This window comes from Neolamprologus brichardi, chromosome 14 (genome assembly GCF_056152115.1).
Source record: "Neolamprologus brichardi isolate AB-2024 chromosome 14, ASM5615211v1, whole genome shotgun sequence".
Taxonomy (NCBI): domain Eukaryota; kingdom Metazoa; phylum Chordata; class Actinopteri; order Cichliformes; family Cichlidae; genus Neolamprologus; species Neolamprologus brichardi.
In genome coordinates this window covers 23,792,935-23,820,070 of record NC_142117.1, presented here as the reverse complement: position 1 = coordinate 23,820,070, position 27,136 = coordinate 23,792,935, and the positions used below count along the sequence as shown (strand labels likewise).

The following is a 27,136-nucleotide window of genomic DNA, read 5'->3' as shown; positions in this document are numbered from 1 at the left end:
AAGAACAAATGTGTTTAATATACAGAAATCAGCATTGTGTGATCTGAAAGTTGCATTAAAAGCAAGACTATAAAAGGCCCCACTTTTGTTACCTCCCAGGAAAATTTTCTCTTATATTGATAAAAATCCTGATTGATCATAAAACTAATGATAAAAACAGCAAGAAGCTCGTTTTCTACTAGACCAACAAGTAGAAACACTGCAGAGTATCATCATCACTGAATTTATTAATCACTCATTATTAATCTATTCTTGTCTTCTTCCACTCACCCCCAACCTTTCACTCCTAAGTGAATTTGATTTTTCTTCCTATTAAAAGGGAGTTTCTTTTACTTCCCACTGTTGTCAAAGTCTTGCTTTTGTGGGAGGGGGGTTTTCTCTGTAGGGCCTTTACCTTACAGAATAAACCCACTTGAGCTGACTGTTGTTGTAATTTGGTGCGATATAAATGAGATTGAACTTAACTGAAATTATTTGGAGGACACTTTTCTGTTTTGCTACAGAGGTTTATAAAATGTATTTTTTTTTATTATTAGTTATTATGTTATTTGGGGAATCTGTGGTATACTTCCTTTTTTTATTTTCCTGAACGCACATTACTTTCTAAAAAAGGACTCAGTAACCGAGTACCACCTTAGTTTAGTTTAATATTATTTATATAAGAAATTTTTCCTGTTTTCTAGTAATAATTTGGGTAATTCATACATAATAAATCAAGATTACTTTGGTTTGAAATGACAAGTTTGTGGTATATATAATTCGCCTAAATCATAGCTGTGTTACAATACATTCACCTAACATTAGTCTGTATTTCATAGTGCTTTCCAGAATATGATTATAAAAGTACAACTAAAAAATCAACAAAACCACATGATCCCATTGTTCTGTCAGATTGACCAAGCTTGTTCAGGTTTCCATAATTCACAATAAGGAGCTGGAGAACAACTGGCACGTCACACATCATGTTAATATCTTAGGAAAAAAATGTCCTCGTCCTCCAATTTCCACCCAGACACAGCTACTTTTGGCGTGTCTGTGAACATATATAATCAAGCTTTTTACAGGCAACTCATTCCTTCCCCTTAAACTTTTAGCTTTATTCTGAAAGCAGTAAGCGGAAGTAGCAGCTTTTGTGACTCTCCCCGGTTGATGGTGGTCTGTGGAGAGCGGAGCCAGGCGTTCAGCAGGAGCAGCATAGTGCGTCGAGCGGAGATGGAGGTAGAGCTGACCGGCTGTGAGCTCGCGTAAAGACAGCAGCCGAGCCCGGGGAATGACCATGTTTGATCCCGAAAAGTGAACAACCTTACCGGGATCGCCTCAGACACGCCAGCGTCATGACAGCACTCCTGTATTGAGGTGAGAGCTGATGGCACCGCAGAAGCAGTCGCTGCGTTTTATTTCTTATTTAGCGCGTCTGGACCATCCTGACGCGCAGGTTTAGACATTTCTGCAGAGCCTTTCTCGTGTGCTCGTGCTGACAACAGAAAGGAGTCCGCATCGTGATTTGTCGAGGACAGCAGCAGCAGCAGCACACCTCCAGGTGCTGAGGCGGAGAAGAGGCTGCTCTGTTTTGGTGTTAAACCCGCTTCATCCCCTTAAACCAGCGCTCAGAGCCAGGCAGAGAGCGAGTGCGGGTCTTTTGATGATGATAGCGGCTTGTTGGGGGGGGGGGGGGGGTTGTGTGTGTGTTTGTGTGAGGCTTCCTGGTTTTGAGGGGGGTCGCGGTGTAAGAAGGGGGGCTTTTCCGATAATCCGTTTAATAGACTTGGGGGAGTTGGTGTGGTCGCTCACAGGAGGGCTCGGGGGCCCTGATGTGATCTGGTATGATGCACAGTCCGGTTCCGCTCGCGAGGATCCAGAATCAGTGTACCAGCTCGTGACTCTACACGCGGACTCCCATTCATCGCCCGCTTTTGGACCTGTGTCTGTCAGCCATTCAGCAGGAGGCTGCTGCCAATTCCCATTCATGAAGTCCAGTGCGCAGCCTGCACAGCGATTCACTGTCGGCTTTAAATAGGCTCCCCGGGCCTGCAGTGGGCCTGTTATAGGCCTGCTATTGACTTTCTCTTATGTGTCTTTTTATTGGTTATGTGAGACAGTCAGTCAATATGAAGCCTTATCAGTCAGATTGGACCAGGATGCGGGCCTGCTCGTGTTTGTTATGTTTACATCATTGTACCGTCCTGCTAACACTCCTCCGAGGCTGGACTGCGTCTCTGTCTCCAGGTTATGGTTTTCTATTGAAGTAATAGAAGAAAAACAGCATATTATTCCCTTATTTTCTGACTAAATTCTCTAATATTGCACTGGCGATGCTGTTTTTGTTTTGCGATGTTTAACTAGGATTTTAAAAATCAAGGTTGTCAAAGACCGAACAGTTCTTTGAATAAAAGTTAAGCTTCTCTGGAACTCACCTGAGCTCTTGTGCCAGGTGAGAAAACAACACCTAAGCATTTAACTTTGAATCTACTCAGAGTAAAGTAACAAAACAATAAAACACAGTAACATACAATGCAGTGTAGTTATGTGCAGACTGTGCTGGTGTATAGACTGTTTCATCATTCTTATGTTCTGATAACACTTAAAGGATAGACAAGGTTGAAAGATGATACTTTCACTAAAACTCTAAGGTGTGACGTATGACTGCTAAGTGAAGTTATTTATTCTACACCGTGAGAACACACCAAAAAAATCTAGATGTTATCATGCGGTCAGTTAGGCAACGTGTCTTTTGCACAGCTGAATCAACACTGGGCTTTGCTCTAGTCAAATATAATAGTGATATATATACATATACATTTATAGGACTTTTGAGTAATGTCATAGACCTTGTTGTGATGGACTTTTTTCAGTAATAAAAAAAAAATCATTCTATACAGTAATTACATTTTGCTTAGGCAGCCCCTCAAATATCTTGACACTGGAACATCTTTCATACTCTGCGTTGTGTTTTACTTCCTCCATGTTTGAGATCTCACAGAACTAGATGCTGTTTGAAATAATTACTGCAAAATCAACCCTGTGTTTCTCCATCTGCACTGATTTAAACCAAAATGTACTCACAGGCACTTTATTAGGTACACCTGGACCATCTTTTTGTTTCAGACCTTCCTCAACAGCATGTTGGGTGGGACCAGATCCACTACATCTCATAGGTGCGCTATTATATTGAGACGTATTGACCACGGGACCATTTGAGAACCGTGTTTAAACAATGCTCATTTGATATTTAGGGGGCCAGAATATCCCCCACATCATTATGCTCTTCTGCATATGTTGGGTGTAACTATGGTTACTGTTGCCTTCCTACCAGTCAACGCAGTCTGGCCATTCTTCTCTGACCTCTGACATCAGCAAAGCACTTTTCACCCAAAGAACTGGTGCTCATTGGATATTTTCTCCTTTTTGGACCATGACCTGTAAACTGTAGACATGGCTGTGCAGAAAGTAGCTCAGATTCTAGTAGAAACTTTTTGTAATATTCTATGTGGTTAAAAAAGACTTGAGGATACATTTACTCAAACTTTGACATGTACCGACATGCCTATTAAGCTTTGCTATTTATTATTTATTATATGATATTCAATCAGTTAGATAAACATAAAAAATATTTCTTGTGTAACTGAAACGAAAGCGTCAGGGTGGTGGGTTACTTTGGCACAGGGAGAGGTGGGGTGGGGTAAACAGGACCGAGTGCGAGTCCATTAAAGAGCACCGATGGCGACTACGCTCACATTCACATCTACGGCTAACCTAACGTGCATGACTGTGGACTGTGGGAGGAAACTGGAGCCCCTGGAGGAAACCCACACAGGCACACAAATTATAAAAATAACCAACAGATTGATCAGTAATGAAAATTAGATTTCTGTGCAGATCTAAATATTCAGATTCAGATTTGCTCACGTTTTACTTTACATCATTTAAGGCGTGCGAGACTGAAAAGATGAAATACGATGACTTCATAAGAAAACTACAGGGACTAATCCACGGCTGAAGTTAACCACAAAGTAACGTTACATAGATCTGTGTAAGCGGCTGTCTCCAACCTCTGTCGGCACTATCACCGTGCTGTTTTCTGCATCAGCTTCACCACAAATTAAAAGCCCATCTAGTCCAGCAGCTGAAAGACTCGACGCTCACACAGGTTGTACAGTATTCCTCCTTCTGTGTGCTTCTTTGTGAGAGGCCTGTGGTCATCTGTGAAATTAGTTAGACCTGGTGGGTGAGAGACAGGAAATGGAAGTCAGTGGTGCAATGTGCATCTCCCACACACTTCGTCCTTTATCACTGGCTGCCATATGGATGCTTGAGCTCACTCAACATTTACATTGTCACCGCTTGCCAGAGGAAGCATGTGAGAGAGCGAGAGAGAGAGGAAAGTCTGCCTGCAGAGGACACGCTAATTTATGTGTTTAATATCTGAGCGTACCTACATCATTAGTAGCGTCTTGGAAAAAAAATCCCACAGGTGAGCCGACTCAGTTTATTTGTGTGCAGTTACAGTTTGGTGATTTGGTCCTCAGGAATGCTCGATCTCCATCACCACTGGCTTCTTATCATTGTTGTATCTGTCTGCCTCTGCGCGCACATACACAGGCTCGCACAGACAGCTCAGGCATATCAGTGTCTGGATCAGGGCTGTATAGCTTTCATAACGTCTGTCTGCGTGCGCCGTCACCCGTCCAGTGAACATAGACGCTCTCTGCGGTGGTCCTGTGTTACAGGACAGAAACTCTTCCAGACATTCAGGAGCTTTGGGGAGAAATGAGGTTATCACCGCTTGGGTTAAAGGTCACTGACCAGCTCCTCTGAAGTGAACAGATCTAAAAGTAGTCGAAGGTCGGGGTCTATCACTGCTGACCTCTATTTCTGCTCTTTCTCTTGCTGCAACGTCTAATCCCCTTCCCTATCATACCTCTCTATCTCCAGTTTCTTTCTCCTGGGATTTCACTCTTTTTCTTTTTTCTTTTTTTTATAATTCGCCTACATCTCTTCTGGTTTTCCTTCCACTCCCATCATCCTTTCTTCGTCTGTAGTGGCAAACCTGGAGTGCATAGTACCCTTCTTTCTCTTTTGCTATCTTTACTCCTACACACACCTGGAAGTATTGTGTCTTCTGTAGGTGAGTCAGTTTTTTGTCAGCGTGACTTTCCTCCTGTGTGAGTGTCTGCTTCGGTCCTCCATTAGCGTGAGGTATCAAAACAAAAGAGCTATCCTGTTTATTCTGCAGCATGTTTCTGTTGCAAAGGGAAATCTTAATTTTGCATGAAGTATTTTGATTCATCTCTTTATCTAAAGGCACTATATGGAGTAACTCCAATATTTAACATTAATGTGTTTGGCAGCTGATGTGCAGGTATGTTGCAGTACAACTTTGAATGGTCTTAAAATGGTTTCAGGTATTAGTACTGACTGACTAACTTTATCCAGAATTGGTTGGTTGTTTTAACTGTTTTAATGTGTTTTTCTTGTCTTGTTTCTTAAGTTTTAACTCATTAATGGGAGGGGATCTTTTTCAACTCTATACTTTTATAGTAGTGCTGTACTGTTATAGTTACTTCACACGGGCAAAACCAGACAATAGGCAATGCTTTGGTTCTGGTGGAGATCGGATAAACGTTGCCTGGTCTAGATTTCGATTTCTGCAGCCATATTTGTGAGGTAGGGTCAGAATCTGGTCTAAACCAGAGGCTACCTTTGCATCGTTGCTGCCCATGTCCATCCTTATATGACCACAGTGTACTCATGCTCTGTTGTCTACAGGTCATGCACATGTCACAAAGGTACAATCAACTCAAGCTGGTGTCTTAAACACAATCAAATGGCCTCCACAGTCACCAGATCTCAATCCAAGGGAGCACTTTTGGGATGTGGTGGAACGGGAGATTGACATTATGGACGTGCAGGAACTTTGTGATGCTATCACGCCCACATGGACTAAAATCATCAAGGAATGTTTCCAGCAGCTTGTTGGATCCAACCCAGCAGTATTAATCCATACCTAATAAAGTGTCCACTGAGTTTGTTTAGCTTTGGAATGTATGAATGGTGCGCACAAATCCGTGTGCAAATGCACACACAGAGCATAAACACATAAACAGTATATCGTTTGTCCATTTCAAAGCGCTGCCATATTTCCATCTTATATAAGAACACATTATTAATTAATTCAGAGAGCGCTGAAGATGTTGTATGTGTACATCACTGTACTGAGTGTGCTGCTAGCTGTGTGCTGTCCTGTGTAGCAGGCTAATCTTAGAAAACATGTCTGGGCTCAAACTCCCTGGAGTGGGAGCACAACATCACCAATCATCCTCATCAGACAATCGCAGAGACTGTGCTCCTGGCATGCAGCTGCTTGCAGTATATAGGGCATATAAGTCTGTTAAAGGGCAAGTGCAGTGTTTATCCCTGAAAGTGCACAGAAGTAGACATGGCTACATAAATAAAAATCCATGTGCATCCGGTCCGCTTAGCTACAGTATCATTTCCTCAGTAGCTCTATATTACTACCCAAAACACCACAGTATTAATCAGGCATGTGTAATTCCTACCTCTGCTCAGCTCAGCCCTGTGAGAGCTCTACAAGGTACATGAAGTGAATGGATTTTGTATGATGTGTTTTGCAGGCTGTAGCCAATCACTTCTCCCTGCACAGTAATCTCTCTGCAGTCTCCCCCAGAGTCAGTTTACAGTTACAGACAGAGCTCCCGACCACCTGACAGAGATATCTGCCCCCTCCCCTGGGGGAACGCACCAGCAGGAGGAGGTGGTGGGTGCACAGGAGCCGTAGATTTTTACAACCGATAGGGACAAGTAACAGGAAGGAAAAGGGCCTTTCGAGGCTTGGAGGATGGAGGTAAACATTTTTAGATTCCCCACGACTCCCCTTAAGTCTGTTTTATTTCTTTTGCTTCCAAATCATCGGAGCTGAAAAAAAATCTGAGGGGAGTCGCGGCAATGTGAGAAACTACAGGGTGCCCCTGCTCCCCCCCCCATCCTGCAGTTTGTCTCCCTTTCTTTACGCTCCCCTTGTCTCCTCCACCTCCACACATCACTGATTGTTTTAGCAGCTGGCCTGTGGAGCAAACACATGCCCCCTTCAAGTGGTGGAAAAAGTATTCAGGTTCTTTACTTTATCAAATGTACCTATACAACAACAGAAAAATACTCCACAGTAAATTTAACGGGCTTTGAGTTAAAGTAGAGTTAAAGGAAAAGTTTGCTTGTTGTGATAAACCTATAAGTTGCTCCTTTGTAATTAGCAGCAGAAACAGGTGACTCGCTGCTGTCAGCAGTGGAATATTTAGCAGCTAAAATGCTGAATATGTTCCTCACACACATCCCAGATCAACACGCGAAGGCCGTTTTATGCCCGAATTCTCAAACAATGGTAATTTTAAAAAAAAGCCAATCATAGGTGTAGTTTATCATGAACTTTTCACTTTTTGTAACCATATTACAAAGAGCTTCCTAAAAATGAGACTTTTTAGAAACGTTTGAAAACCCCCCCCCCCCAAAAAACTCCAAAATGTTTGCTTTTGACTTTTGCTGTTTTTCTACTTTCTTTTTTTGTGCCTTAGCAAAGTAGATACATTTTTGCATCACTAGCAACACAACATAGCGTTTGCTTTTTTCAAGTGGAGAAAACACAGGAAGTCACAATAACAGAAATGTAGCAGTCTGTGACAATACAAGTGGTATGACAGGATTTTCCATGCCTAGGTTTTCTGTGTACTTATAGATGACCTCCTTTATTAAAAAGTGGTTTTAAATCAGTGGCATTCTATATCATTAAAATGTTGACTTTATATTTTGCTCAAAAGACAGGGTAAAATGTTAGCATGGTTGCTGAGTAGCCTACTTAATGCTACATTACGTTAGCTTAAGCTTTTATGTAGCATTAGCTGATACAAACATTTTAGCCCATAGAAAAATAACTGCTTCCACAAAGACAGTGCCAGGTGTCCACAAGGTATTTCCATACCTGACTCCTCTTACTACCTTTCTTATCAGTGAGTTTGGGAAGAGCCATCACAGCACTACTCCTGTCTGTAGATATCCTCCTCCTGCAGCACATAAAGACAGGCTAACGCAGTCGTAGATGTATGCTTCCCCCTAACACTAACACCAACTCACTCAGTCATCGAGTCAGCATGAAACTCAAGCCATGAGTGAATATATTGGCCAGAGCACAACCTATTCACTTAAAGATATCAGTTTAATCTTAATGTGTTGTTAGGTTTATGAAACTTAAACTGTCTGAAGTACATCTGTCAAACAAACGTCAGGAAAAAGAGTTGAACCTTTCCCTCCGCTTCAGGTCAAATGTAAAGTGAAAAAATTTGTTCCCAAAACACATTTCTGGTCAGTACTTCAAGTAAAGAGCTCAACTATTTCCACCACGGACCTCTCTCATCCGCTCTGCATCATCTCCCCCCATCACTCTGCTTTGGCTGTTTCTGCCATCATTTAAACTTTAGATCCTCGTGTGTCTTTCCAGTATGTAGTCAGTCTCAGTTTGCTGAGCCTCAGAAAACCATAATGCTGTCCACTTCCTCCAGCGTCTCATGGCTTGAGTTTCATGCTGACTCGATGACTGAGTGTGTCAGTGTTAGTGTGTGTATGTGTGTGTAGTCATTTCAGTATCCTTGAGAGAGGCGCATCCTCGTCTTTACAGAAGGGCAGGAGTGTGAGAATCGCACCTCACAATGTGTTGTTGTTTTTCTGCTGAATGAGTGGAAAGTGGGCCCAGTGCAGGTTTTTAAATAGCTGAATGGATATTGACTTCCTTGCCTTGGCAACAGCAACACATACACACACACACGCACACACAACACACACACAAGCAGACACACATACACACAAGGCGAGGGAGATGATTATTACAACACTGGGTTAAATCTTGTGTGCCGTGAAAGAAAGAATGAATGGATGTTTAGATGAATGAAGTGATAGATTCGTGAATGAAGTTCGTGAATGAAGTTCATGAATGAGTGGAAAGAGAATTTAGCTTTTTACTTTTAAACGTTTAGCAACTTTCTCCTAATAAGTTTTTAACATTGGGGATAATAAGACATTTACTAATGTGTTATAATCAGTTATAAGGCATTATAAGAGCAAACCTTGTACTGTTGAGTTATGAAAATCACCCTGTATGCTTTCTAATAAATCTAGGCTTGAATGGTCTTTATAATATTTAATAAGAGTTAATTGTAATAAGTGGTAAATGAATGGATTTGGGTTCAGGTCCATTGTGACTCTTTCCAGAAGCTATACTGTTCTGTGGATGCCTAACACGTTCTGTCCAACCTGAAATCAATGATGCACTTTGTCTTAATTTGCTAGTCATAATATTTTTCTCTTCTATCTGAATTTGACTGGCTGATTTCTATTCTTTGACATTTCCAGTCAGCAACTTGCAGTTTAAATTTTTAGGTTCACAAATGATTTTTCTTTGGTTTGTGAAACTGAACAGAGTCACAAAATGACCACTGTGTCTGTCTGATATCTCTTAGCATGTATTTCAGTGTCTCTCTTGCATTTTTCTTCACTATTCAGTCTTGGTGGCACAGTCGCCTCACAGCCAGTAGGTCCTGTGCTCAAATCCATTGTCCAGCTGCAGTCTTTATAGGTGGAGTTTGCATGTTTATCCCAAGCGCTCACAACTTAAAAACGTCTTTAGGCCTCCTCTGTTTCAAGTAAAGTATGGTAATTGCAGTGACACATGTTACATTTTGCTCCAGTGGACAGTGCAGTGCATTGCTGTGGAGCTTGATGGATTATCTTTTTAACCCTTTAAAGGCATAGATACAACTAGGTTTGGACATTTAACATTAATCTGTTGCTAATTTGCGATTTGTAACTGAGTGAATTGTGTGGACTCAATGCATGAAGACTCCTTTATGCTTAGTTCAACTGAATTCAGCAGATTTATTATAGTTTTGTATTTTCTAATTAGTTTTTATTCTGATTTCACTTTAACTTTTTTTTTTTTAACAGTCTTTCCAGGATAGTTTTGCTTGTTTCAGTTTAGTTTTTATTGTTTGAAAATGTTTTCTTTTAGTTTGGTTTCAATTGTAGTTCTATTTATTAAAAACATTTTTTTAAATAATATTGTATAGCAGATATATGTCAGAGGTAAGATTTAGGAAAATCAGTAAACGTATTATAGTAAAAACAGTTTTTTTTCACTTATCAAGTTTCAGTGAATTCATTAAATCGTGCTGGCACACCCTCTGCATTTACGATTACGCCGACAGTCACTTTACAATCACCAGTTAACCCGATGATCGTCGTCAGATGGGTTTAAACCCAGAAGCTTCTTACAACGTAAGCTGCATCCAAAGACACATTTTTCACTCTTGCGCACACATGCAATCCATGGGAAACATGGATGCATTCAGGAAGTGTTTCAAGGACACTTCAGTATACAGATGCACGAGCTGGGGATCAAACTACTGATGTTTTGAATAGTTGACGACCTGCTCTAAATCCCGAGCCACCACAAACACTATTTTGGTGTGTCATAGATGAGAACTGGGTAACTGGTATATAACTTGTACATCTGTTTAAACTGAGACCCCTGACCCACCCGCTTCGTCACACTTAAATGAAGTAAAGGAGTAAAATAAGTCTAAATTTCCATAGATTTGTGAATAGCTGCAGTTTAAAGGAAAACATTAACCATTCTCATTTTTTCCCTTGTTAATCTGAGCCTTTCCTTTACTTTCAAGTGTCTCTAACCATCACTGCACTCCTCTAAAATTTTAACACCAGGTCTTAGAATCTAAGATGTGCTAGTGAGCTCCCTTTATCACATCCTCTCTGTGATCTGGCAAACTGTTTGTTTCAGATCTGTGGGAGAAGAAACGAAAGAAAGCGACTGGCTTGTAGTTGAACATGCGTGTCAGACTTCATTCCAGCGGCGAGAGCGCTAATCCTTTCTGAAAAGACAACCCACACTGATGCTTTTGAAAATGACAACAAAGCTGCTTGCCAGAGAAATTCCATGAAACTCTGCAGTGCAAATGTATGCATGATTTGGTTTAAGAGTGCAATTTCAGTAAGCAAACATTTGAGCTCTTACTGTGAGTCAACTGCCAAGAGAAGCCCGGCAGCTCTGAGAATAAGCCTTCGCGGCGCGGGGAGTGTTGGCCGTCCCTTTGTGTATGTTGCCCGGCCTGCCCACTCACATGTTAACTTCTTTGTTATCTGCGTGCTTTTACAGAAATAATCAAACCAGCATGTTTTTGATGGTTTGGCACTCTTTGCTAATGCTGTGTTAGTCACTCGCGCGCTGAAGCAGAGAGAGGGAGTGAGAAGGGGAGGGAGGTGAAAACTGTCGTTGGATGTTGCTACTGACACAAAGATGGTATGACTCTGACTGTGCAGCGAAGAGTTTTTGCAGTGATGTGCTGCGCTCTGGCATTGCTGGGGCCAGAGAGGGTGGGCAGTGCTGAGGAGTGAATCATGCAAACACACACCTGCTGGAGGGCAGAGGAATGCAAGGATGAGTGGATCAGAGCAACTCTCATAAATACTCATTATTTAGAAAAGCGCCAACGAGTGAGACACACAGGATGTAAAGAGGATCGGTTTGTGTTGAATTTGCAATCCGCGCTAACCTGATCTGACAGAACACACTTCCAGATCGTTCAGATTATCTCAGCGCGCGTCACAAATGATCAATTGGCGAGGCTCAGAAGTGGTAGAGACCGAGCTTTTGTGGATCATTTCCTTTCGATCCGCTGTCACATCGAATCTGTTCACATGGCAAGCACCAGCACTGCTCATAATCTTGGACTGTCACACATCTGGACTCAAAGTCAAAGTGAATAAAGCCCCAACACAGTGAAATGGGGGGCTGTTTGTGCACCAGAGCTATAACGGCAACAGAGGACACTCAGGTCACGCTTTCTGTGCTGTTTTGCCTTAACAGTGCAAAAAAAGTAAAAATGTGTAATATTTTATTAGTAAATATTTCACTGAAAATCACTTCATTTTTCATTTGATTAAGATGTAAATATTGTAATGACAAACAAGCTGGTTTGCAGTCTGCCTCATCTTCTTCTTTGTGCCATCACACATGCAGGCTGTGCCACAACTGTTGCGTGTGACATCCAAGACCAAGAGATGGATAAATTCATGTCGCAGTCCATTTATAGTTTCCACACTAACTGTGCTCTTCTTCCTCCCCTTCAGCCTCTCCTCGGTGGGTTGGCATGGCCCAGTGATGAACGGAGCGGTTTTGCCCGGTAGCCCCGAGCTCTCCTCCTCGTGCCCGCTGCCCGACTGGCGAGAGTTCTGTGAGCTCCATGCTCGAGCCTCTGCTGCAGACTTCGCTGACAAGTTCCAGCGCTTTCTGTCGGAGAACCCCTGCTATGACTCGCCAGGCGCTGATGCCAGCTTCTCACAGCACTTTGCCCAACACTTCTTAGAGTGCTTCTCTGCAGCGCTGACCCAGGCCCGGGAAAACCAAGCATCCTCTCCGGGAGAGGACGGCTCCAACGCAGCGACAAAGTACAGCATCGTTCCTTTCCTGGGGATCCAGGGTTGCCCGCTGTCCTACGGTCACGACCTTTACCAGAGACGCAAGGACGCCGGGGCTTCGAGTGATTCCCTGGACAGTATGGACAGCGGAGGGGGAGGAATAAATGGGGGAGGCAGCGGCACCACTGCCTCCAGGGGCCCTCAGACGACCCACAAGGTCTCCGCTCTCGGACAGTCCCGCAGTTCAGAGGACGTTTCAGTCAGTCACCCAAAGGCTCGATTCAAGAAGGGCTTCTCCCTGAGGAACATGAGCCTGTGTGTGGTGGATGGGGTGAAGGAAATGTGGCATAGACGGGCTTCCCCTGAACCTGATGCTCCCTCTGGGACCAGGAAGGCTAATGGGGGAGGAGGAGGGGAGGCTGTGGGCGGGGAGAAGTGGTCCCAAAAGCTTCGGCTTCCACGGGGTTCACAAGGCCACAAGGCTGAGCTCCTAGAAATCCAAAGAGAGGGAGCACTGAGATACATGGTGGCTGATGACACAAACTGTATGGGTGCTGCACAGTGGCAGAAGTGCCGCCTGCTGCTGAGGAAGGCAAAGAGGGAGGAAGGGGAGAGGTTCCTGCTAGAGTTCTATGTACCACCCAAGGTATATCAACACTGATACTCTTATCAATACTTGGAATGTGCTTATCATAACAGCAGCCCATTCTTATTACACATTGGCATGCTAACCAGTGATGTTTATTGTCTAAACTTTATACTTAGCAGGCATGAAGGTGTACAAAGTAAGCATGCCTCTGAGGTCAGGTGCTCCCTGTAGACCAGGGATGTCACAGCCTACAGGCAGTGGGCCGGACCAGTTAAAACGCCCCTTCCTGTTAGTGTGAAGAAGTTTAACTAAACATTTAAAATATTTAAGATAATATAAGCCAAAGAAGTGCAGTTTCAATAGAACATCTCAGTTTTTCTTCATGATAAAGAATTGCTGCTGTCATAAATGAAAGAAATTTGTCAGCACAAAAAATTAAATGTGTAAAATTACAGAGTTAAATTTCTGGTAGCTTATGGCCCAGACTATCATTTCTAGAGTAGATAGCGAAAAAATGGGAACTTTTCTTTTATTTAAACGTTTATCTACTACTTAATTACTTTGACGTTGTGTATGAATGGCAATGGATGAGCTCATTATCAGTAGGAAAAGCTACACAACCAGGAAAATACATCAATGCAATAAAAGTCCAAAATCTTCGCTCTCCTTCAGTTATTCCAAAGACATCCAATGGCCCAGATTGGAGTCTTGGCCTGGCCAATTCTTGCCCCCAGGCCTTATGTTTAACACCCCTGCTCTAGACATTTTAAAAACCACGATAAATAAAATAGGACAGCTGAGGAAAGGTGAAACTGTGCCGGAATGAAAGGTTTTAAATCTTTTGTGATAAACATGCCGACAGCCCTGTCTGGGTTTCCTTATCTAACCACTGAGCAGGTGTTTGACTTTAGAGGCTGACTGTTTTCCACTGCGATTGCTGCTTGCCTAAACTCTAGTAGCATTTAAAGAAATGGTTAATAATGATGCCCTAACCCTAACTTATTAACTGCAGACTTTTCAGTTAATAATAAATTGAGGAGGTTGCATTTTAAGTTTGGCACATCCTGTCAGCGTCATTCGCTGGAGTGAGCTGTGTTTTCATGAGGCTCACATGTTTGATCAGTCAGAACCGAATGTAAACACACAGCAATGTCAAATATAATCGCCTAAGACCGGCAGCTTTGTCATTATTTGGGTCAGTTAGGAATTTGAAAACATTATCTATGTCAAAACAAATTAACGTTGCATAAAAACCCATAACAGCACCGTCTGCCGAGGCACTTACCAGTAGTCATGTACGGGCTAGTCTGGCTGGATCTGGTATCAAGTTTCTTGACCCATCTCTGGTGGAGAGTTAAGGAAAAAATGATTACGATGAAAATGGATCAGCTATTATTTATTATTATTGCATTAATCAGATAGTTGTTTTTGGCTTTCAAATGTAAAAAAGTGTGCAAAACCTCAAATCCTTAGAATTTGAGAAGTGGACACCAGCTTTTTGTTGTTTAATCTAGTAATAATCGTGAAATATGTTTTTATTATCAGTCAACTAAAACAATAATCTTAAGTGTCTCAGATTGTTGTTGTTGTTGGCGTGTTTCTTTTGGCCTGTTCGTGCTTTTGACAAACTGATATAGTTAATCTCAGTCAGAGATTAATAAATATGGGTGGTCAGAGCTTGAAAATGAAGGCAGCTGTGGAGATGTTTGGCCTCTCATCCGAGAGGCTCTCTCAGTTCTTACACAGTGAGGTATTTCAACCCCCTCTCAGGTGACTCACATGAGTCATAGCCTCACATGATGGTGGGGGCAGTGTCTCATAGAGGTTTCACCTATGGACACTGGCCTTTGGTTCATGTGAGGACTCACATGGTCAGTAGTGGGTCACCTCCAAAGGGGTGGTCTCTACTCCAGTTGTTTTAAAGCTGAAGAGGCCTCTTGGATAAGAGGGGATATGTCTTCACAAAGACTAGTTTGACCCGAATCACTGAGAACAGACATAGTGCTGGATGTTGTTTAGATGCTAAAAATCTGACATTTTAGCCTGTTGCTATGTGGTTGCTAGGATGTATAATTCAGTTGTTCTGTATATACGTGAGCCGTTATTGATGTGAAGACAATAAGAAAACTATAAGAAGATTTTATTTTATTTTTAGGTGTTGTAGTTGCATAAATGCAAAACATAAGTCTTTTCAGCCCGTTGCTAGAAGTTTGTGAGGCAACATGTAGATCCAGAATAAATATGAACCTTTCGGGACCTAAGATTGTACCTGTGTGCCAAGTTTGGTTGCTCAACCCGTGATCATGATAGGGCGGCCGAAGACTCAAACAAACAAACAGAGATTTATGTTATTATAATAAGATTTCACCTAAGTTCCTTTTAATTTTTAGTAATTTGTCCTCATCTCCATATATTTTAAAGTTTTTCAGTGTTCCCAACATACCCAGCTGACAAAAACAAAAACAGATAATGGTATGGAAAAAGAACTTTTAATCACACATTTTGGAAATCTAGTTTTTTTCACAGCCATTATTGGTATCGCGAGTTCTGTCTTTAGCAGTTTTAATTTTCTAAGCTTAGTGCATTTCTAGTTCCTCAAGTCTATTTATAGATTAGGAAAATGTTTAAAAAGTGATGAAGTAATAAAAGTAACCAGTAGTAGTAGCACTTCCTAAATTCTAGTTTTAAATTTAGTTGGGCGATCCAGCCCTGCTGACGCAGAACGACACAGTTCAAACCACGCGCTCACGTGTGTGCACACACCCTTCACATTTGTCTATATGGGATTTCCAGATCATTGCCCCTGACCTTAAGTAGGCCACAAGGCTGTGCAGCTGATTGTGTGTAAATCTGCCACTGTCCTTTGATCATGGCTGGTGGGAATATGGGGGAGAGGGGTAAGGACAGGTGGGATGCAGACGTGCGGGGGGGTGGGGGGGATGAAAGTAGAAAAGCTGAGCCTGTGGGAAAGAGAGGGAGAGAGGAAGCTCTTACATTGATTTCTATAAGGCGAGGGGATCACAAAGTTTCCCTTTCATGTGCAAAAAATGAATATCGATTGCTTCCGCGCCTTTGGCAAACTGTCAGCAGTGACCAACTGAAAATGGGAACCAAAATAGTTTTGTCAGTCACTCGAACTCTGCCAAGTTGCTAAGAACTACAAAAAGAACAAAAAAACGTAATGACGGCTCTAAAGCAGTTTCATCTGTTAACTTCTATTAACATCCAAAATGGGAAAATTATTATCAGCTGTGAACAAGCCTCAGACTTCAGAGCGGCGGTTACAGCCTTGATGACACATTAATTAAACACATGCATTTCGACGGTCCTGCTCTGCAACTCTCTGACTTGCTTTATCACTGCCATCGTATTCGCGCAGTACAAGTCATAACAGTGCAGAGTCAACAGTGCATGAAAGATAAACTGACTCATAAAATCTCACTCTTGCCCGCTCCTGGCTCTGACTCCAGCTCCGTCCCTGTCAGGTCCACCTATCTGCTGGCTGCTCTGTGTGGCAGAGACGGCACACTGCAGCACGCTTTCGCTGCCTGCATTATGACACAGCAGCAATGCCTGAGATAACCCGCTCTGGTTCACACCACAAAACTAACCTGCACAAACTAGAGAGGAAGAGTAGCAGCAGAGGCAGTTAACCTAAGGACCAGCTTTAAAGGTGGAACTATTGTGCTTATTTTTAGCTCCACGTTATTTATTCAGTTAAGTTGAATTCAGTTTTATTTATATAGCACCAAATCACAGCCACAGTTGCCTCAAGGCGTTTTACATTGTAAGGTAAAGCCTCTACAATAATACAGTGATCTGATGACTCCCTGTGAGCAAACACTTGGTGACAGTGGGAAGGAAAAAGTCAATTTTAACAGGAAGAAACCTCAGACAAAACCAGACTCAGGGAGGAAGACGGGACAAAAGACACACTGTAGAGGAGAGCCAAAAATTAACAATAACTATTGATGAAATGCAAAGTGGTGTACAATTACACAGAGAGTGAAAAGAAGTGAGTGACAAAGAAACACTCAGTGCATCATGGGAAGCCCCCAGCAGCCTAGGCCTGTTGCAGCGTTACTAAGGGAGGATTCAGGCACACGTGATCCAGCCCTAACTATAAGCTTTATCAAAAATGAATGTTTTAAGCCTAATCTCAAAAATAGAGAGGGTAAATGTCTCCTGAATCCAAATTGGAAGCTGGTTCCACAGAAGATGGGCCTGAAAGCTGAAGGCTCTGTCTCCCATTCTACTTTTAAATATCCTACAAACCACAAGAAAACTACCAGTATGAACGCAAAGTTGTCTATGGGGGTGCTATGGTACTATGTGGCCTTCAATAAAAGATGGGGCCTGGTTATTTAAGACCTCGTATGTTAGGAGAAGGAGAGGTGCACTTTGCTAGAGTAGCTTCACTAGAGTAGCTTTGCATGATTCATAGTTCAAAACAGTCCATGTTTATTTTATACTAGGACAAGCTGCTCAGTTCATCTGAAACAAGCTGTTTTATCTTCTATCACTTTAAGCCAGCTTTCTTCCAAAAGTGTCACTTTGTGCCATATGAAGGAAATCTTCCTCTCATCGACATAATTTAGAGCCACATCTAGGAATAAATGCCTGAAACCAAGCATTTTTGATCAGTCTGAAGCCTCAGCTATTGGCTAGAAGGGATTAGTTATATGATGATGTCATTTTCTGAATCTTTTGCATTATTTAATATCAGCATCCACCATTGTAACTGTATTTGTACGGGCAGAAAATAAGTAAAAACATGTGTGTACTTTTGGTCACTACTGCAGCTTTCATTTCATACATTATTCATTGTGAAATGCTAAATATTTATTTATCAGTGCCTTTACTTTCAGGACAGTGACTAATATAGAAACACAGTAATGCACATATACACAGCAGTCAGGGAAAGCTGTTGCATGCATGCATTCGTCTTGTTTCAAACTGTTTTACGTCCCGTGATTATACCAACTCAGAGCCTTCTAAAGAAGCTCCCTTGAAAGAAGCCAAGCCCCCTTTTCAAAGTCACTTTTCTCACTTATCTCAGATAATAACCACACAATATTCAAGTTTCAAGTGCACTGGTTTGCTTTTCAACAGACGGAGCCCACTTAGATCGCACAGGAAATAGTTTATTACAGGAAATGGTTTTTGACATCTGATCCAAAGAGAGGGATTGTGGGCGGGGACAAGAGCCAGCTGCACAGGTGGATCAAGATGAGGACGGTGTTTTCTCCAGACAGATCAGCTGATAAAAGCCTCTGACTGACCATCAGTCAGTCAGCCCCTTCCCACTCCGCCTTTCCTGAAACACACACAGAAACGGCTCACAGCTCACTACCTCAACACACATTCACCGGATCTGCTGCGATTGTCATCTGGATCCAACTCTCTGCAGAGGGGGAACATGAGGCCAGCATGTTTTCTGTGTTCACGCTTTTATAAAGCCTTCCTGTGTCGTATTTGTTAGTCAGCCAGCAGGAATAATCGCCAAAAAACAGGCTTTGAAATGAGATACTGCATAAAATCTGAGCCATGGAGATATTTAAAAGTTATTTAAATGAATGTTAATTTCAACTGAGCTGTACTATTTAATCTGTGGGTGTACTGCTAAGGCTGAACCAAATGTTGTGACTGCATGTTGCCCCTTAATTATCATGTATGAGAGCGAAGTTTGAGGGTTTGGAAAAGTTATCTTTGTGTGTTTCACACTAAAGAGAGGGGGTGAAGTGGTACTATTTAAACTATCGCACTACTAATTTAAAGCTAGAAAAATATACAGTTTCTACTTTTACAAGTGTTGCAGTTGCCTCCTGTAGGATGTAACCCAACATTTTTCTTTTTAACTTTGGACCAATTATATTTGCCTCCTCTGCTTTGGGTAATAGTACACTGACATAAGAGGCAGGACTTTTATAGTCTAAGGTCATCTGAAACAGGGCTTGGTTCACAATTTTAGAACACAACGGAAGGACGTTTTACATGTCTGCAACAGAAAGTATGAGTAGCTCAGAAGCAACTTTCCCACTTTAGATTGTGTCCTTAGTTTTTGGAGGCAAATGTTAAAGAGCATTTAAAAAAAATCAACATATTGTATATTAGCAAATGCGTTTATTTGGTTCCAACACCTTCATCTTACCAACCTTGGCTGAGTCCTGACTGACCTGTTGGGACTCACTGGTGTCAAGTGCAACAAGCTTACTTTATACCTTTAGTATGTGACATGTATGTGCACTATTTTTAATATGCGTCTGTTTGTATGTTGTAGTCCTCAAAGCCCAAAGTTAGCATCCCTTTATCAGCCATTGTGGAGGTGCGGACCACCATGCCGCTGGAGATGCCTGACAAGGACAACACGTTTGTTCTTAAGGTAGGAAATACACAAATATTTGTGCACAACAACTTCCTGCTTGACATCAATAACACTGAAAAACCCTACATATAAAACAGAGCTTAAAAAACGTCTGGTATGCAAATCAAGTACACCATGGCTTTGCTGAAGTCACGTTCCACTTCACCTGTTTTTTGGTGCGGTTTTCTTTTTTTGCTTTGACGTGGTGCACTGAACACAGCTCAGTGTATGACTGCTTCCACAGGTGGAAAACGGGGGAGAATACATCCTGGAAACCATCGACTCGCTGCAGAAAAACTCGTGGGTTGCTGACATCCAGGACTGCATAGACCCCGGGTAAACCACCAGATAAATATTTGCTGTTGACTGAAGATGGAAAGAAGGAGAGAGGGACGGAAGCGGGGGCGGAGGAAAGAGTGGACGGGAAAAGGGGGAGGAGGGTGAACACACACAGTCATTAATCATCCAATTACTAGAGTTTTTGACAACTTTCTTGAGCATAAACATGGGCGAGCTTGCACCGCGGACATTCCTGCCCAGTTTCTTGGACGAGTGGACATTTGTCAGTGCAGCTCAGGACATAAACAGAAAGGTCGCTTGTGTAGGTGCTTGTAGGATTTGTGTAGAGTCGTCTGTTAGGACTCACTGATGTTTGTTTGCTCATGTGTGTGGATGTGTATACGTTCCTGCGGTTCTTCTGACCCAACTGCTTGTGTACAGTGACAGCGGCGATGACATCGAGTTGGCGTCCTGTCCTCATGGTCAGGCCTCCAAAGAGTGCTCCATGGTGGCCTCTTGCAGCTGCGAGCTGCTTTCTGAGGGTGAGCGTAGAGACTTGTTTTTAGTCTCCGATGCAGCACCGTGTAACATAACGTGAACATGTTTTGACACTGACCAATACAATAATGTATAAAAACATGTTTAGGAGTGTACCGTGCTCCAGAGAGATCGTGCTCTACAGCAGCAGAGCATTACAGCACCTCCTCAGTCCGTTGCAGGGAACCTCCTTTCACCCAGCACCCATCTCACATGCCTTTAGAGCGCTTCCTCCAATCCCCAGAGGCCCAGGGCTCCAACTCCTCTGCAGGTAATGATGAATTCATTTTATTTTCCTTACAGGGTGATCCAAGCAGGTTTACGAGAAAATAAACATGAGAAAATTACAGATGGGGAAAAATAAACCATGGTTTCTCCTGTGACGCTGCTTAGGTGGCAGTGAAGGATCAAAAGACTCAGATGGAGATGCCAGTTTGGCAGGTTACCCGTGGTTCCATGGCACGCTGTCCCGCGTACGTGCAGCTCAGCTGGTGCTTGCCGGTGGGGCGAGAAGCCACGGGCTGTTTGTGATTCGTCAAAGCGAGACGCGTCCGGGCGAGTACGTCCTCACCTTCAACTTCCAGGGCAAAGCCAAGGTGAGATGAGTAGATGGACGATCTGCAATGTCATGTGACTGAAACTTGCACATTGGAAATGATTTCAGTTTTATCTGGTGAGCTGGAAAAAATAAATGTTTATTTTTTATTTTCATTAATTAAAAAGAATTGGCAGCTTTAACTAAATGACATACATATTGTTTTGTTCTGTGAATTCTGGGGACTGCAGTTGCTCAGGCTCTGGAAAAGCTGCAGTAATGTCAATGTTTTATGTTCTCTTATGTAACATGATCCCTGCACATCACATCCTGCCAGCCGGCAGTGCTGAGGAAGTTTCAGCTGCCACCTCTTCCTCTGGTGTCAGCCTTGGGCGGTCTGCCACAGCAATAAGTCTCTCAAATAATGTCCTGACCTCTATCTTGGTCTGGTTTGTCTGATTGTTTCTGATGCTCACTGTGTCTCACACTTTGCTTTGTCTCTCGTTTTTCTCCTCTTCTTTCTCTACTTCCTCTCTCTACTTGTTAATGCCCCCCCACCCTCCACCTTTCCACTCTCCCTACCAGCACTTGCGTCTGTCAGTTAATGAGAATGGGCAGTGCCACGTCCACCACCTCTGGTTCCACACCGTATCGGACATGCTGCGACACTTCCACGCCCACCCCATCCCCCTTGAATCTGGAGGCTCAGCTGACATCACATTACGCTCCTATGTACAAGTGCAGCGGAGCTCAAACACAGGTAATCAGTGCAGTAACTTACAACACATGTTGTGTACACTCGACGTTTACTTTATTTGGTATACCTTCTAGTACTAGTACTTTCCCATGATGCAAGTCTCCTGTTACACCACGTCCAAAATGGTGCTCTGTTGGCCTGAGATCTGGTGATTTGAGTGCAGTGAACTCATTGCTATGTCCAAGAAACCAGATTGAGATGATGTGAACCTTGTGATATGATGCATTAACTTGCTGATTCCTTCAGAAATGGCTACACTGTGGTCATAAGGGGATGGACATGGTCAACAGCAGTACTCAGCTAGGCTGTTGTGTTTAAATGATGAACAGTTGCTACTAAGGTGCCTAAAGTGTACCAAGAAAATATCTCCCCTGCTATTACACCAACACCACGATGAACAATTGATGCAAGGCAGGATGGATCCATGTTTTCATGTTGTTTATTCATTAGACCAGACAACATTTGTCCTATCTTTATAGAAATTCCTGTTCTTAGCTAACATGAATGTTACCTGGTGTGGACTTCTGCTTCAAGTTTTGTTGTGTTGTGCACTCAGATATGGTCTTCTGCATTCCTTAGTTGTAAAAAGTGGTTATTTAAGTAACTGTTGCCTTCCTGATCGCTGACATCACTCACTGGATTTTGTATGTTTCTTTGTAAACCTAGAGATGGTTGTGGGAAAATATTCCAGTAGATCTGGAGTTTCTGAAATAATGAGGCCAGCCCATCTGGCAGCAACACCATGCCATGTTCAAAGTCACTTAAATCACCTTTCTTCCCCTTTCTGATGCTCAGTTTGGACTTCAGCTGGTGATCTCAGCCATGCCATCTCTACATGCCTAAATGCACTGAGTAGCTGCCATGTAATCAGGCAACTGGATATTTTCATTAATGAGCAGTTGAACCAATGTACCTAATGAAGTGGCAAATATAATTTTAGCTGCTAATTTGCTGAATTTTTACTCACAAACCTAATAATCATTAACACTAATGATTATTAGGTTGTTATGAACTCAAACTCAGACTCCACGTAAGGTTTCCTGCAGAGCTTTGGACCTGTTTATATCTCACTGTTTATCACATGAACCCTGCAAACTAGTTCAGGCGAGCAACTTGAGCTCCACTGCATCATGTACACGTAACATGACTATTTATGCTGCAGAATTTCCCATCTGCTCACTGCTGCCTTGCTTTTCTGCCAGCTGTTTCAACCCGTTCACCATCCAGCTGTCGGCTCTAGGAAGGACCAGTTTCCTAGAGCCAGTTTTATACGTAGAATATTTGTGGCAATCGATAAGCTTGGACCTAAACTCTTAACTGTAATAAATCTGTAACTGTAAAGTGTAAAGTCAAACCAGTGGCGTCATTACTCCACAGATCTGATGTAGGTAATATAACAGGATACACTGCAATGCACCAGCAAAGGCAGAGAATTCAAAAACTGCAAGCTGGTAAACACAGATGTAAACAATACTGGATTTAAAAGACCCACCCCCACCTTCTGCCCTCCACTCTCCTGGCATGGGATAAATGCCCTCCTGTACAGGAGAGTGAGGGGGCGATTATACCGCAGGAGTTTTGCATGCAGGCCGAGACTCCGGCTCCTAGCCACTCTGGTAGTCACAAAGAAGTCCTCTGTTTCCTCAAATGCTGCACACACTCACGCACTCATTGACAGACACACGCACACACACACACAGCGAGGGTTTGATTCAGGGTGTAAAAGACTTTATTGATACGCTGGTCAGGCGTGTCTTTGGCAACAGTGTTGTCGGTGTTATTGCCCTCTGAGAGAAAGGATAATAAAGGAGGTTCGCACCGCCTGTGTTTACACACTGCTCTGTGAAGAAGCTTTTTACAAGCAACTCTCTTAGTGGAAGCCAGCAAACAAATAGCAGCAGCACAGAATATTCTGTATAATTAATATGTCCTCTATTAAAAGGATCCCTTTCTTCTCCCCACAATCTCCTACAGATGTGACCTCGCCTCCAGTCCTTACTCCATCCAGGGATGCAATGTGCCGAACAGATTCAGCCCAGCCAGCTCTTCACCTTCCTGGAATCGCAGCACCTACGGGGCCTCCATCTGATGCCCCACTTTCCTCAAGCACCTCCTCCTCACCCACCGCCCTTCCCTCCCTCTCCCGCAGCGACCCAGGTACTGGAGGAGGAGTAGGTGGAGGCTTGCAGAGCCGGAGCAATAGCTCTGAACGTCTGCTGGAGGCCTCTAGTGGTACATCTGATGACTATCACGATGCTGATGGGACTCGCAGGGCCCGGGCTGTGGAGAACCAGTACTCTTTCTACTAAATGACCCAGGCCAGGTCCAGAAAGTTGGAAGCTACATTGGGCTCTCCTCTGCTGATGATGAAATTGGTCCAAATCACTGGATCACTAATCGTCCAGTTTGTTGGTTTTTGTTTCAAGGCAATTTCCTGTTCCTCTGATTTGACAAGGGATGGGATGATAATGATCCTTAGCAGTGTGGCCATGCTCATAAAAACCCTCTGCCTCTATGGATTTCTCTGTGGATGCCGGTTAATGGGAGACAGTGAGGGCTACAGGTAGGTAAGGATGGGTTATGGTTGAGAAGGAGCTGTTTAAAAAACAAAACAAAAAAGGCTGTGGTGAATGTAATCGTAGGTGGAGAAAGCAAGAGGAAGTCATCCAGTAGAGTCATATGGCTTTGATTCATCTCTACTGACCACTTCCCGTTCACCCTTACCCATAGTTCCCTGGGAGCAGAGCCCGTGTCACCACCCTGCCGAAGGCTTGCGAGTTTAAAATGACCCCGAAGAAACAGCCCCTCCCTTATGAGCTCTGTTAATGTTTGTAAAGCTGCTTTGAGCCCGTCCCGGATATCCTCACTTTCCCTGTGGGCTTTCCCTACAGAGTCCTGCTCTGGGTCTTTGCTCTCCACTAACATAAGTACAGCAATCATGGGTGTGTTAGTGTTAGCTTGGAGATGTTTTTCCCCAAACATGTACAGCCTAAAGGGTCTTAGTGCCTGACAATTATCTGATTAATTTACTGTTTGAAACATACCGAACCTGCATATCTCTGCATACTGAGAGCATTTTCTTCTACACAGACACACACGGTCATATGTTGTGTTACAAATCAGTTTAAAACTGTTTAAATGGAACATGAACAATAGAAGTCTGCACGAACAGGGAAGCGTGGCTCCAATTTTGTCGTCCTACTGGGGTATTTCTATGAGTGTGTGGTGGTGTATTAGAGTGCAAATATTTTTCGATGATCGGTGTGCTACAGTAGTGTTTCTGAAACATGGTTTTCAGGGTCCCTCCATCTGGTGACGGTTCTGTATTCACGCTCAGCATATAAATAACCTGTAGATTAGATATCCTGTTTATATAGATCACATTAAAGTAATGCCTTGAAAATATAATTATACCAAATCCAGCATTTATCGGAGGGACTTGGGACATGTTGTTTTGAATGGTAGCAGTATTGTACACTGTATATGTGGCCTGCAGGTGAGCTTTTGGGTGTGACCAGGAATGACACAGTTAAATAAAGGGTACTACATGGCCATGCTTGAATGGACAGATATGGCGTCACTGCTTTAATTTGTGCCGACATGGGAATAAGCTTTATGCAGAAAATTATTCAAGAAAAACATCATTTTCACAAAAAGAAAAGTGTGACATTTTTGGAAATATTGCTAATAACTAATTAGTGTAATACCACCAGAGCCCCGTCACTTCCTATCACTGCCTCTGTTATACTTACATTGGCTGCAGCTTACCTGGAGAGTGAAAAGCAGCAAAGTGTTCAATGAATGGGACTGAACAGAGCTAAACATTAGCGGAACTTATTTGGACCTGCGCCAGATCATTTCAATTTTCGGAAAATTACTGTCAGTCATTTTGATTTTCTTACAGTGGAACAGATTTTGCTCGTTGCAAGCTAGAGCCATACGGGATTTATGACAGGACATCCCCCCTCGGAGGCGTGTTTCCAAAGCTGTGACTCGGACTGACATTGGCACTGTAGTCAAACTAAAACAGAAACTCGCCTGCATGTAAAAAGCAGTCGGTTATTGTGGTAAGTGGTGACTGTTGTCAGGTGATTGCTGGTAGAAATCGCCCGGTGCTTATTTGATGTCTGGAAACCAGACTTGTCACTAGGTGACCCTCTGGAAAGTAAAAACTGAACTATATCTATGGTGTCAGACACTTTTCTCAAAAACATGATCAACATTTGAAATGCTTTTCGGCCACATGAATGTTACAGCTACCACAGGACCAAAGTTGATTCTGGGCTATCTTGCAAGTGCCCCGTAGTTCAGGAAGTTCTGTTTCCTGTGAAGCCACGCTGCCAATAGGTGGCTAATTTAAATCAAAGACTGGAAACACAGGGAGCAGTTTTCCTGGCCAAGACTCGCTTGTGTAACATGTACAACAATATGTTCTGATTGCATGTTGGACTAATTTTTGGCTGGAGCTACTTTCCAAGCAACCTGCAAGTTTGCCCAAACAGAGCACACACTTGCAGTTTTGGATTTGTGCTAAATAAAGGAGACATAAATGAGCCTCGGAGAAGCTCATAGATGGATATTGTCACCTCGAATGGAGTCAGCCCAACTTATCTGAATCCCCTTTACCTCCAGTCTTAAAACTGGGGCAGGCAACATGATTTTGGCACCAGTGAGCAATAATCCAAGAAAACTATGATTGGATTTCTGCATCTCTCATGGCTTTGTTTTGAAGCTTTAAAAACTCTAACCTGTGGTAGGGAGACTTTGTCCAATCACAGGTATTTTCAGGCCAGATTAAGTCCATCTGGAAAGTGTTGGCATAGTAGATTAAGCAGAACCCTTCAAAGTACGTGCATATGCTTGTGCTCATCAGATGAAAGGCTCTTGGATTACAGAGGGCAGATGAGGAGCTTTTTCCTTCTAGATTTCCGCCTGTTACACCCTTATTCTAATGAATAATCTAAAAGATAAATTTGGCAACTGCAGCTTCACATTTCCTGTCAGTCATCTCAGCAATCTCTTGCCAAGGCAGTGAACAAGCATATTTCCTAACATGTCAGTCTTTTCTTTCTTTTTCCTTAAAGCATAAAAAACAGACAGCGCAACAGCCAAGCGAGCAGCTGTTTGTAACAGGTGGCACATATGCAACACTTTTCTTCAGTTGTAATAAACATATCAAGCGTTAGCTGCCCCTTCAAGCGCGGCCATTTAGCCTCACAGGTGATTGCAGTCGAGGAGCGGACGGAGCGGTTCATGTGCCAATTTGAATCCTATTTTTGAGACATATTTATTCCTCAGCCGTTGTAAAATTACATTTTTCCTATTGAGTCTTACTTATGTACAATTGATTGATTCTTCTTGTTTGTTTGCAAGAAAGCCATCTCACATATCGCAGATTACTCATCGTCTCCCTTTTATTTTCTTAACACTCCTACAGCCAAGTTTTTCTGTTGTCTGGCTGAGTTTTGAAGAGTCTGTGCAATTTTGTACAAAGTGATGTACTTGACATACTACTTTATATTTCTGTGAATAAAATGTGAACAAACTTTTGCACGCTTTCTCCAGTTATTCCCGCTGAGA

The 27,136-nt window shown here is 42.8% G+C and overlaps 1 protein-coding gene across 1 annotated transcript; it reads left to right on the top strand.

Moving 5' to 3' along the window:
- Window positions 1-1,155: 1,155 nt before the first annotated feature.
- sh2b2 (SH2B adaptor protein 2) lies at window positions 1,156-27,102 on the top strand. Its single transcript, XM_006795378.3, has 9 exons — window positions 1,156-1,356; window positions 12,208-13,141; window positions 19,365-19,466; window positions 19,693-19,784; window positions 20,169-20,269; window positions 20,374-20,535; window positions 20,658-20,860; window positions 21,385-21,559; window positions 23,531-27,102. The coding sequence occupies exons 2-9, from the start codon at window positions 12,239-12,241 to the stop codon at window positions 23,863-23,865; spliced, it is 2,073 nt and encodes a 690-aa protein (XP_006795441.2). The 5' UTR covers window positions 1,156-1,356; window positions 12,208-12,238; the 3' UTR covers window positions 23,866-27,102.
- Window positions 27,103-27,136: the final 34 nt, after the last annotated feature.